General features: G+C 44.2%; 1 protein-coding gene across 2 annotated transcripts; it reads right to left on the bottom strand.

Annotated features, from left to right (window-relative positions):
* Positions 1 to 550: 550 nt before the first annotated feature.
* Positions 551 to 8304, bottom strand: sp4 (sp4 transcription factor). 2 transcript variants are annotated; one of them, XM_069176177.1, is made up of 7 exons: positions 7700 to 8304; positions 7348 to 7418; positions 6020 to 6370; positions 4728 to 5910; positions 4168 to 4366; positions 3292 to 3485; positions 551 to 2865 (listed from the first exon to the last, which is right to left on the bottom strand). In XM_069176177.1, exons 1-7 carry the CDS (start codon positions 7704 to 7706, stop codon positions 2585 to 2587), a joined length of 2286 nt encoding a protein of 761 aa, XP_069032278.1. In that variant the 5' UTR covers positions 7707 to 8304; the 3' UTR covers positions 551 to 2584. The 2 variants fall into 2 exon arrangements, with proteins under 2 accessions (XP_069032278.1, XP_069032277.1); XM_069176176.1 differs by having other exon boundaries at positions 3292 to 3491; positions 7700 to 8303.
* Positions 8305 to 12673: the final 4369 nt, after the last annotated feature.

The raw sequence follows: 12673 nt of genomic DNA, 5'->3' as shown, positions 1-12673 counted from the left end.
TCAGTACACAGACCCTGAAGAACAATGCCGGTATCAATTAAAAGCCTTAAAATGTCAGTCCACTGATGAACAGCTGTAATTTAAAGCTTCTTATCATCTCTCTCGTCTGCTTGGTCCATGTCGTTAGTAATTAGAAAATTATAATCAAAAACATCAAAAATTCATCTTTGCAGCGATACTTTGACAGTTCATTACATTAAGATGTTTTTTTGTTTTTTTTTAACCGAGACAACCCTCCTACCCCCCCCCCCCCCCCCCCCCAAAAAAAAAAAAAAAAAAAAAAAAAAAAAAAAAAAAAGCACCAAAGGGTGCAGAGAGGAGTTGTAGGTTCAGCGTGTTTTTGAAGTGTGCTTCAAAGGAGTGACAGGAATGCGTGAGCTGCCTTGTTTCCATAAAGAAGCTGTGTGTGCACGTGTACAGGCAGAGTTCAAAGTGTACTACGTCTCAATATTGTCACGGCTCGGTCCGTTACTTCTCTTGAGAATGTATTTTCTTTTTCCATCTTGATTGGTCAACACAAATACTGAAGCATCAGGGAGAAATGTAAGACTCACTTTAAGAATCACTTTATTGTCAAGTGTTATGCAGGCAAAGCTTCTTTTCTGCTTGATGCTGTCTTTTTTTTCTCTTTTTTAAATTTTTTTATTGACATAACACATTTGTACAAACCAGTTTTAAAAATATCAATAAACTGGAGCCTTTGAGGCTAACCTGGCAAAAAACCATTATCAAATGTCATGGAGACGGACAAACATCTTTAGAAAAAGATTTACAAATGAGATGTCACTACAAAATATCAAAGAAAAAAAAAAGTTGGTTGTCACACAAAATATTACCAAAAACATCTAAATTTGTTTGGTATCAACCTTTTTATCTGGAAACAATAGTAACTTGTTTTTTTTTTGTTTGTTTTTTTGTTTTCTTCTTTTGTTATTTATTTTTTCTCCAAAAAACACGTTATGGTGCAAAGAGAAAAAGAAGAAAAGAACAGCAATGTGGTCGGACGTAGAAAAAGAAAAGAGAAAAGCACAAAGAGTAAAGAAGAGAGAAAGCAGCACTACGGCAAAAAACTGAAACATGCTGTACACAACCTCAGGATCAACGCACACAAAATACAAGTCCAGCAAAAGGCAAACATTACAAATCAAGGATAAATAATAAATTAGTCATACACAGTGGGGTCCTGTGTGTTAACATATTTGGGGGGGCGGCAGGGGTTAAAACTATTAATAAATTCTATAAAATAATCTTTTTTAATTTCAAAAGAATGTACGCACTGAACTAACACAGAGCAACATCACCAGAAAACATCCACATATCTAAATAGCCCGACCCCCTCCCACCCACAGCTCACATCACTCTGTCTCACTTTACCTGCCTGCGCTGTATTCTGCTCTCCACCTCCCCACCCCCTCCTCTCTCTCTCTCTCTCTCTCTCTCTCCACCCCACCTCACTGTGAAGCTCCCTCTGTACAACAGCTTGTGTTAAGGCAATTGTGGTACATCGGTCATGTAGCGGGGTCAGAGGTGGAGAGGGGTCTTCACCAGAGCGCAGAAAATTAGTGGCAGCGCTGGCGTCCGACGACACCGCCGTTACCAAAGGACAGCACCGCTTTCCGATGTCTTCCCTAATCTCAGAGCGATCTGGCTTGCTTTATTAACAGAGGAAAACTTCCCCTGACAATGTAAACATGGTTTCACTAGGATTGTCATTATAGTATTGCTTTCACTACACAAACAAAGTTGTAGAAAGCTAGATTGTTTTTCTCTATAGAAACCTTTATTTTTCTAATGGCCACTGCGCCTCGATAGGAATGCATTACTTATAAATCTTATTATATGTGCTTTTTTTTTTCTACTCTTTCTTTCTTTCTTTTAGATTTATCCCCTATCTTCTTCCACAACAGTTTATTCCTTGACTGGTCACAATAGAATCAACACCTGAAAATCTGATCTGAGGACTAAAACCTGAACAATGAAGTAAAACTCAAACTAGGTAGATCCTCTGCAGGACAGCATGGGAGTACAAATGTACGCTCATTCATACCACGCACACGCACACACACGCACACACACACACCATCCCAAGACTGCCCCTGCCCGTACCATGATTGACCCTCAGCACTGTATGACAGGTATGAAACAGGAAACCAACTTTGTGCATAGCGTTAGATTCTGCTGCGATTTGGAGAGCGTCTCTCAATGTGGGATGCTTCTAGATTCAGCAGGGTCCCCCTGTCTTGTGCTAATCTACTTACATTCCACTCCCCTCCACCCATGGAATTATTATAGATTAATTTAATAAATGGCAAACTAATCTTTCATACACTGTCTAAATTTTAGTTATTAAATGTTAGTTTTTGTTGTCTGTTTAAGATTGTGATGTTTATATTTTTCGGTTTCTGTTCATCGCATGATCCTGTCTCCTTTGAGTCTTTTTTCATGAGTGAACCACTTTTTTTAAATTTTTTTTTTTAAATAATGTAAAACAACAACAAAAAAAAAAGAAAGAAAAGTAGCCACCTTTACAGTCCCTGCAAAGACCTCCAAAAAAACAGGAAGTCAGCCTTCTGCAAAGCAACGCCTACTCAAACTCCTCCTCTTCCTCCTCCTCCTCCTCCTCCTCCTCCAGGTGATTGGAGGTGGTGGGTGTGGCGGGGTCAGAGTCACGCGATAGGGTTGCCACAGCGACAATCTGAGGCGAGGCGCCGAGGCCTTCGGGGGCGTCTTCCTCCATGTCGTCAGTGGTGATGATTGCCACCGCGGCTCCGCTCTTCTTGTTCTGATGAGTCTTGATGTGCTTCGAGAGGTGGTCGCTGCGCATGAAGCGCTTGGAGCATTCAGGACACTCGAAGCGCTTTTCTCCTACAGGGCAGAAGACAGAGCAGACACTTCTAAGTGATCATAAGGGCTCGGAAAGAAATTCGGAAAGGACAGTCAGTTCTCTACAGCTAATTTTCCAATTTGCTCGGCCTTTTCGGTTATGGGAAGGTCTGCGATTATTACAGTTATGTATATATGAGAAAAACGTAGAAGTAAGATAAATGCTTAAATCGTTTTAATAAGTGATTTGAAAGTAGAACCATTTAAAAAAAAAAAAAATTCCAAGTACGACTTCCTCCCCAAATCTTCTCATGTTTCAGCGTCTTAAATTACAGGACTTTCTGCTTTTCTCAGTCATGTTTCACTGTAAACTTGAAAATCTTTTCGATTTTCAACTGCTGGTCGAAGTGCGCCGACCACCAGGCTGACCTTCACCGTCAGTCCCCCCGTCCCTGTACTGTCTCCTACCTGTGTGTGTCCTCCGGTGTCTCTGCAGCTCGTCGCTCCGCGTGAACCTCTTGCCGCAGAAGATCCAGTTACAGACGAATGGCCTCTCACCGGTGTGCCAGCGCAGGTGGGCCCTCAGGTGGGATGTCTTGCCGTACACCTTCCCGCAGCCCTCCATGTGGCAGATGTGCTGCTTCTTCTTTGTGGGGTCCCCACTGTTCCTGCAACACGCACGTGAGTTAGGAGTGAGCTGGTCAGTGTGTGTGTGCTACAAAACAAATAGGAATGTCGGTTTTTTTTTTTTTTTTTTTTTTTGGTCACTGAAGCGTTTCAGTTTATCATAATCTCCAGTCAAATCATTGAAAAGAAGTTGAGTTGCATTATCTTAAAAAGTCATTTTTATATTCGCTGCTAAAATATATTTACATTAAACAAGCTCTGTTCTATAACAGCACTTTTGTTTAAGCTGCATATATTTTGAAAAAGTAAATTAACGGACAACATTTCATTAGTCTGTCTTGAGTGGCGGCTCCACGTCACAATTCCAAATGCTGGTTGGTGGGAAGTCGGCTCTCTCATTTTAGGTGACAAACTACACTGTGTTTATCTGTCCATCAGTTGTCCATCATGTTGTGACAGTCAACAATCGTTTTGGAACAATTGGGTAAAATGATTTCACTGTGGAAGCACAGAAACACTTGGAGATGTCCAAAAAACAGTTTCCTTTGAGTTTCTGCCATTTTCTGCTATTGTTTGATTCAATTCTGATAAACATGTCCCCTTTTAAAAAATAAGACAAAATCCTTATTTGCTCCTCAACGACAAGATGTTTAACCACTGTCTGCACATATGCGTTACGATCTGTGTTTCTAATCTGTGTTTCTAATCTGTCCCTACCTTCCCTCTCCATCCCTGCAGTTGGGACACGAGCAGGCGACACGTCGGAGCCTCTTGCTGGGCGGCCCTTCCTGATCCGAGGAACTTTGAACGGAGCCCAGCTGGTCTGGACTCATTGATGAACCTGATGCCACGTTGCCGACGGTGACGGTCACAGGAGACGACTGAACTTTGACCCCATCCTGACCCTGTGGTGGACCTGGAAGGCACATGAAAATGGTGGAAGTTATGAATTAAAAACAAGCATGATAAGGTTTGTAATGGGTAGTCTGAAGAGAATATTACAACGGAGAAAATCCAAAACGGCCTTGAGTGCAACGTCACTATTTGACTGGGCAGGCAGGAGAGCAGGACATCCTGCACATATAATTCAGGTTTGAAGGCTAAATGTATTAAGTATTGCTCCAGAATACTGGACCTTTAGAGATTCATATTTTCTCAATACCGCATAATGCTCTGTCTGTACAACCACACTGCTTTAACCACATTTTATGGAAGTGAATGGATCAGAGCTGGATTATCACTACACATTCATGCAGTTACTCTTCTTGTGTCCTTACCCTGTAGACCAGTAATGGTGAGGGGCAAACCCTGAACCTGAACCCCAGCTGTACCCAGTCCGGCAATGCTGACCGTCTGTACCCCTGATCCTGGGTTGATCTGGGCTGCACTCAGCGTCAAGGGAGCTCCGCTCAGGGACACCAAACCTCCGCTGCCGACTGCCGTCCCACCAGCCACCGGGGCCAGCGTCAGCTGCTGTGGCACGGCTGTCCCGAGACCGCCCTGCAGAGAGACTCCACCTGGCAGCTGCAGCGTCTGCCAGGTGATCTGCCCAGAAGGTGACAGGGTCGGAGTACGAATAAGGACCTGGGCTGGGTTCTGGAAGGCCTGAATGGGCTGCAGGGTTTGTCCTGGGGCCAGCTGGAGGGTCTGAATGTGCTGAGGTTGCTGCTGGCCCTGGGCCTGACTCTGAGCCTGCGGTTGCAGCTGGATCTGCTGCACCAACTGGTGCCCCACCTGGCCCACGATCACCTGCTGGATGGTTCCTGCTGTATCTGTTTGGTTCTGGAGCCCGTTGGCCTGGTTCTGGCTTTGGGAGTCTGCCTCACTGCTTTGCACCTGGGTGTCAGCCGATCCACCCTCCAATCCAGCGGAAACCACTTGAGCCCCATCAGGCACGCCGTCACCTTCAGCCACTGCCATTGTTGTTCCAGTTGCAGCTTGAGACATTGCTGTTGTCAGCAGCTGGTTGCCATTAGCAACAGAGAATGTGCCATCTGCTGATTGAATAAGCTGCACAGCTCCGCCTCCTCCGACATTATTGATCACAGGCAAAGCTAGGGTCATGCCACCGAGGTTTATGGGTACTGTGGTCATAACAGGAGTTTGGGAGCTTTGCAGAGTCTGCAGCTGAAGTGGGAAAGACTGTGCAGGACGGATCTGCAGTGGGACCGTCTGATTGGCTGTAGTTGTCAGGATGGCCTGCTGGTTAGCCGGCTGGAGGATAGCCTGGGTCTGGCCTGAACTGTGGGTCTGGATGAGCTGAACCTGCTCAGGTAGACCCCCGATGGAGGCCGCCTGAGGGCTGATGTGGATCTGCTGTCCATCTGCAGTCTGCAGGTGAGGGATGACCTGATACTGGACCCCACCCCCGGCATTGGGCAGGTTCTGAACCTGGATGATCTGGAACTGCTGCTGCTGCTGATTGGTCGCAACACTGTTGGTCCCACCTATTGCCTTCACCTGCCCAACGGGAAAGAAGTAGTTATACAGGTAAGTGAACAAAAATATATTTTTTTTCTTTTCTTTTGTTTTCATTTGCTCAAACCCCCTGTTTCTCCAACTCCTTTACCTTGCGTCCACCAGGCGAGCTGTCATTTGCCAAGGTGGTGGCCACCGTCACAGCAACAGGTTGACTGGTGTTCTCCTTGGCCATAGTAGGTGCCGCAGTAAAGATCTGCCAGCCGTTCCCTGTGAACTGAGCTGGGAGCAGTTCCAGTTGCTGGGGCAACAGGGCCTGACCCCCAGCTGTGTCCACCACTATCTGACCCTGGAGCTGACCCGCCTGCAACTGGATTTGACCAGCCTGGACCTGGATCTGCTGGGCCCCCACTTGGGCCTGGGCGCCCTCTGCTCCCCCCTGCCCTCCGATCTTACTGCAGGTGGCCGCTAGCAGAGCCAACGGAGAGGGCTGAGAGGAATCCTGGAGTAGAAGAGGTAGGAAAGAGGGTGGAGGAGTGATGGAAGGGAGGGACAGAGAGAGAAACGTTTAAACAGGGGTGGGTGGCGAGGGAGGGAAGGGGAAGAAGGGAGTCCGAGTTAGAGAGAAGCAAACACAGAGAGCTCATATACATGCACAAACAAAAAAAAAAGTGCAACATGGAAGTACGAAAAGCATTAGGCACACTCACACAATGAACAATTTGAAATGAAAACTAGAAAGAGAGAAAGAGCAAAAGAGCCAGGGGTGGGGAAAAACATGGTGCAGAAAAAGAAACAAAAAGCTGAGCGAAAGAGAGAGAGCTGTCAGTGGAAGTGGGCGGTATTACAGGAAGCGAGTGGGTGGGCGTGTGAGAACCACATTTCTCTTTTCTGAGAACACTGGAAGAAAATGCCGCCTTCTCTCTCTCGCTCTCCTCCCTTTCAAAAGAACTAGGTCGCAGGCACATTTTTAATGCTGTACACCTCTCAAGAACGGCACAGGAAACAGCCTGGCCTTTGTAACAGCTACAATAGCATGGAAAATAACATAGCAGCAACGCTTGTCATACACATTTAACAACAAAACAATGCGCGTAGGGATGACTGCCCGGCTGAAAATAATCTCCAAAATGTATACAACCTTTACAACCTACTAGAAATAGAATTTCCCCCAGATGTAGAGACACATACCAAACTGCAGGTCTTTAAAATATATCCATTTGCAGAATTAAATCATTTTAATCATAATTCAAACAGACAATTCAAAAGTAAGGCAGGCTGGAGTATGTAAGCCTATTCATGAGGCTCTGGGCTGGTACTCAGCAGGGCTGCACAGAAGCAGGAAGTGGAATTCACCAGAGAAACGCCCCCAGAGGTGTCTGGCTGGCTGACTGGGAGGGAGGGAGGGAGTACATTTTTGGCCTACAGGCAAGGCAAAAGTAATGAACTATAATAAACTCCTTTTTCTTTTCTTTTTACCTGTGATCCAGAACTTTTCCCCCGTTTAGATGCTTTCCCTCCTTCAGATCCAGATGATTCCTTCTTCGAGTCTGCGAAAAGAGAGAAACATGTTTGAATATTTCCAGTCATAATATAATTCTCATGCTGAGTACTACAAAGTCCCAGTATTGGCAGGCATTATGTAGACTCTATGTACTGTAGACACAATCTAGCATGCTGCAGATATAGCAGAATAAAGGTGATCAATAAAAACAGAGGAGAAACCAGTAACCTCATCATCAATATCAAAGGGGCATGTAGCCTCCTTATCTGTCAGACGGATAGAGAGAGGGAGAGAGGGGTGGAGACGGAGAGGGGGGAGGGTACCTACCACTCATAACGCATTAATATACCGAGAGGGAGAGGGTGTAGTTCACGGTAGAAGGCCGGCCGGGTACAGAGGCGGAGGACGGCCTATATGTTCGGCTCTGGGCCGTGGCGGATCTGCCCGTTTGACGAAACCACCCACCGGCCAGGAAGGGCGGTGCCAAGCGGAGGCACAATCAAGCAGCCCCCAATAACGGAGATAACGGAGAGCGCGGTGACCGTCCCCGCTCCGCAGGACCCCTCGCAGCCCCGTCGTATGTCTCTTTTACCGGATAGACAGTCCATACACGAGCAAATTGGCGCTTGTCAGAAGGATATCCACAGAGAAGTTGGCAGTGTGCGACCGTAGAGGCCCACCCACTTCCATTTAAGCATCAGGACAACACCCTCTTCGCTGCTCCTGCCTGTCACCGCCGTTCCTCTCGCGGCACGACGCGGGGACGCTTCGTCGCCGTCCGTCGTGCACCGAAAACAAACCGTCACCGGTGTTTGTATTTTGAGTGTATTCCCTTTTTTTTCGTGCACAATTGATTTTTTTTTTTTTTAAGGGGGATACGAGGAGATAGCTGTGGCTTTTGTGGGCGGACGCGCTCCTCCCACATATTCAGATTGGACGACGAGACTCGGCGTGCGAGGGTCGAGATGGGAGTTGTATTTTGGTGAAGCCTCGCCTTCTCGAGCTGGATAGGGCCGGCGGAACTACAACTCCCGTGATGCTCCGGCGCGTCGGTCGGGTTTGGAGCCGCGGTGTTGGTAGTCATGTTGGTGTGAGAGCGAGAGGGAAGGGCGGTGACTTCTGTGTTATGGGGGGTTGGGCGAACGGGAAAGGGAGGTGTGTGTGTGTGTGTTACAGTATAAACGTCCTGGTTTATAAGAAGATACATTTGAGGAACAGAAGTGTCAAGTTTGTTTTGATGTCTTTGAAAAACATGTTCAATGTTGCCTCTATGCTCAAATAGCCTTTTTTATATTTAATTGCCTCATCGAAGTCCTTTTCCCTCATCAGTCCCACATCTTTAGTCAACTTTTAAGTTTATGTGCTCGAAAATAAGAGCATTTCCTGATCAAAGGTGAACACTGGTGAAACAAATAGTTGATTGATCCATGAAATGTAAATGTCATTTTCCTCACTTTTATGTAGTTGTGAATTGAATATCTTTAGGTATCGGGCCATTAGTTGAACCAAAATGCTACGTCGAAACAGGGAAACGCATTAGAGCTTAAAATATCAACTATTGGTCAATCTGCTGCAGTGTTTGATAACAGATTCTTTTAGTCATTTTTAAGCACAATGCCAAAACAAAAGCGCGTGGCACAGTTGTATATTCAATGTATTTGTGTCCTACACTTTGGGTCAGAATAACAAAGATGCTTGAATTTGAGTCTGGGCTTTGAAAATTTAAAATATATATATATATATATATATATATATATATATTTTACGATAATTTATATTCTAAACAGATTTTCTTGAAAATAGGAAAAATCATTTGTTGCAGCTGTACACTGGTACTTTATTTATCAACTTGTTTTATGCACTAAGTTCTGTATTTTATTTCAAGGTTAATATGCAAGTAGTCCAGCAGTTTTATCAAGAACTCAGATCGGTGTGTTTGAAATAAAACGGTAGCCTCATCAAAAATATCCTACAGCTAAAATGTGACACAGAAAACAGACCAGAAAATGCATTTGGAGTGGATTCACGCTAAGGACTGAATCATGTGTGTTTAGCGGAGCAGCAGACAAAATAGCTGAGGAAAGTTATTTATTGCAGTGGCATCGATCGCTCAGAAGTTTCCTGCTTGTGTAACAGTCTGGAACAGAAGTCAGGTCTCCCACTCGTGGCAAAACCTCTCTCAGTCTTCCAAAGGAGAACTATATTGCAAATGCATCTAAGTAAACTGAGCTATATAGTAGGTCTGTAGCCTATGGTCCCAGGCGAGGGGTTGTCCACTCCAGTGACTTCAGCCAAGTGGACTTTTGGCAAGTTACAGCCCTGGTTCACCAAGCAGAAAACATTATTAGCGGGCAGCGGAGGATATGCCCATGGCACACGATGAAAATATTTAGGCTTATTGTCAGCCAAGGCAATAAAGTGGCACTGTCTCCGTAAGACGTACTTTAACGCTCAGGCAGGATGGTGCTGACAGTTGTTTTGTGATCCCTCACGTTATGTGGAAAGTGAGGTCCAAATTTATCATTTCAACATTTTAGGGCTTTAATATATAACACGGATCTTGTTGTTTGGATTTTCTAAATTAGGCATTTATGAAGTGTTGTCACACTGAGATATTTGTTATCAATGCCCTGACTTTTTCTCATCAGAGGACAAGAGAAATAACTTGATTCGAACAAAATGGAACCACCACCAACCTAACCATGTTTTTGTTTTCACTGTGAAACCACACGCACACGCGCGCACGCACACACACACACACACACACACACACACACACACACACACACACACACACACACACACGCACACACACACACGCACGCACACACACACAAACACCTGGGGTGGCCCAGAAACATACATATACACATGCACTGTAATTACAGCGGAAGCCAAGTGCCTTGTTCCCGCCCCTTGGGCCACTCGGCAGGCCGTTGCCTAGCAACGAGGTCTGGTCTGAAGAAGGGGTGTTGTACAGTGTGGTGGTGGTGGTGATGGAAGGAGGTGTGGCTGTGGTCTGTTATAAGTGCAGTGCACACGAGGAAGCCAATTTCCGATATTCGCTGCAGCAAATGCTGTGTGATGTAGTGAAGCATTAATCCTCATTAAAGTTTGAACATTTAACCTTTTGGTAAGAAAAGTCCTTGAGGCAGCCTAAAAATCTGAGGTCCTTGTAGGCTCAGCAAAAGCCCCCCAAAAACCTTGGAAAGCTAATCAATGAATACTCCTACAACGTGAAGAAAGTAGAAATTATTTTAGTATTTGTTTTCCAGCTAGTGCCACTAGATGGTGCCATATACCTAATCCAGCCTCGTACAATTTGTGCCCATACTTCTTTCTGTTTCCATGGAAGATAATGTGTTCAGATCTTAAATTATGTAAAAGTAGAAACAACGCCATGTAAAAGATACTCAGTTACAAGTAAAAGTGTAAGCAGCAAAATGTACAGAAAGTTTCAAAAATAAAATCCCAGACAGGCCTTTTTATTGCATATGTTATATAATTAATTATTCATAATCAATTCACATGCGAGAAGGAAGTTGGAGTTGATTATTACTACTTTGCATAACCTACTGTTAGGTTGATTTATTATAATGCACGTAGTTTGTTCACTGATCATTTTGTAAGTGTAAAGTTATAAAGTAAGCCACTGTTGCTGACAGCATTTCCTCCTGAAATTTACCAAAGTTTGAAGTGTATGAAATGAAAATACTAGAAGTACATTCTACCTCAGGACCTTTCTGTGCTTTCAAATAATAACAGGCCATAATTCTATGAAGGCTGTTTCTTTATGAAAAAAATAACTGATAAACTAAAGTGCTTCAGTCTTTAATGAAGTCATACCTGATGTGTGTTTTTTAACCCTCATTAAAATGACCCGCAGCTGTGTTCAACCAAGTTGTATTTTATTTCTATATTTTTATATTTTTTGGGATCATTGGTCATCATTCTTTAAAGAAACCCTCACAGCCTCCTTGTCACCGATGATCCCAAAAAATATGAAAATAAAATAGAACTTGGTTGAACACAGCTGCGGGTCATTTTGACCCAAGGACAACACGAGGGTTAACTAGCCCATCAGTGGAGTAGCCTCTATAGTTACTTCATGTTCACAAGAGCAGAAATACATTACATCTTTCTTTCGACTGTAATATGCGTTGGATTTAATGCCAAAGCAAACTGAAAACAACTACAACTTAATGTGAAAACAAATCTGCGTCTACAACTCAAGACCTGAGAAAGTACACAAACAGATATGCAGAACAGGCTTTGAGAGCAAATGAAGCCAGAAATATGAGTGTTTTAGGTGTTTTAACAATATCTGTAAAGCTGTGCACTCTCAGTTGTGTATTTTTTTTTTCTCATTTATATGCCAACTCCAACTGGGAACACAGTAAACTGCCTTGGATTTAAAGTGTCATCTTGATACATTTCATTTGCCTAAAATAAGCTGAAATAGCTCGAGAAAAATGTGAGCGCAGTAAATTTGCAAATGAGCTGTTGGATCAGTGTTTGCATGTTCTTCAATCTTAACATTACTGATCAAACCAGGAAACGTTTTTGTGCCAAGTCAGCAAATGTCCTTGTTGTTTCGAATCAATCTGAAAAAAAATAAAAAAAAATAAAATAAAACAGCTGTCAGAGTAAGTGTCCAGTCATCAGCCTTGCACCCTGGATTCACAGCAGTGCTGCCCCTCTGAGTGGCGCACCATCGTCTCAGACACCTCTGATGGATTTGATACCTAGTGTGGAGGTGATTGCATTGCCCAATACAAAACATGAAGGTGTGTGTGTGTGTACAGGAATGTGAAGTTGATGTTGTGCATCTACGCATGAGCATGTTTGCAGGTGTGAGTCAGTACATGCTTGCGTGCTGTGTTGGTATCCCCAAGCTTTCTGCACACACATGTATGCGTAGGCGGGCATTTGACACATGCAGCCGTGGCGTCAGGATGTCTCCCTTTCCTAAAGGTTAGGTTGTAAAGACAAAGAGATTTATGACTTCTACCATGAGTTAATGTTTTGGCAGTTGCCTCTGTGGTTCATATCATGTGTGCGTGCGTGCATGTGTTTGTGTGTGCGTTCGTGTGCGTGTGTGTGTGTGTGTACAGACCTGGAGAACTTGTTGACAAGTGATAACAGATATGCCTGTCGTATAATGATACAAGCTGTTGGTTAGATAGATAGATGGATACACATAGATACATAGATATAAACATTTATAAATAGATACAGTAAATACAGACAGTGGTAATTCTTTACTCATCCTTTCTTGCCAGTAAATGTGAACGACAACAG

This window comes from Embiotoca jacksoni, unplaced genomic scaffold, assembly GCF_022577435.1.
Source record: "Embiotoca jacksoni isolate LCO1_2020_lvr unplaced genomic scaffold, fEmbJac1.0.p SCAF_7, whole genome shotgun sequence".
Taxonomy (NCBI): domain Eukaryota; kingdom Metazoa; phylum Chordata; class Actinopteri; family Embiotocidae; genus Embiotoca; species Embiotoca jacksoni.
Note: the sequence above shows the minus strand (reverse complement) of the source record. Positions and strands in the feature narration are given on the sequence as shown.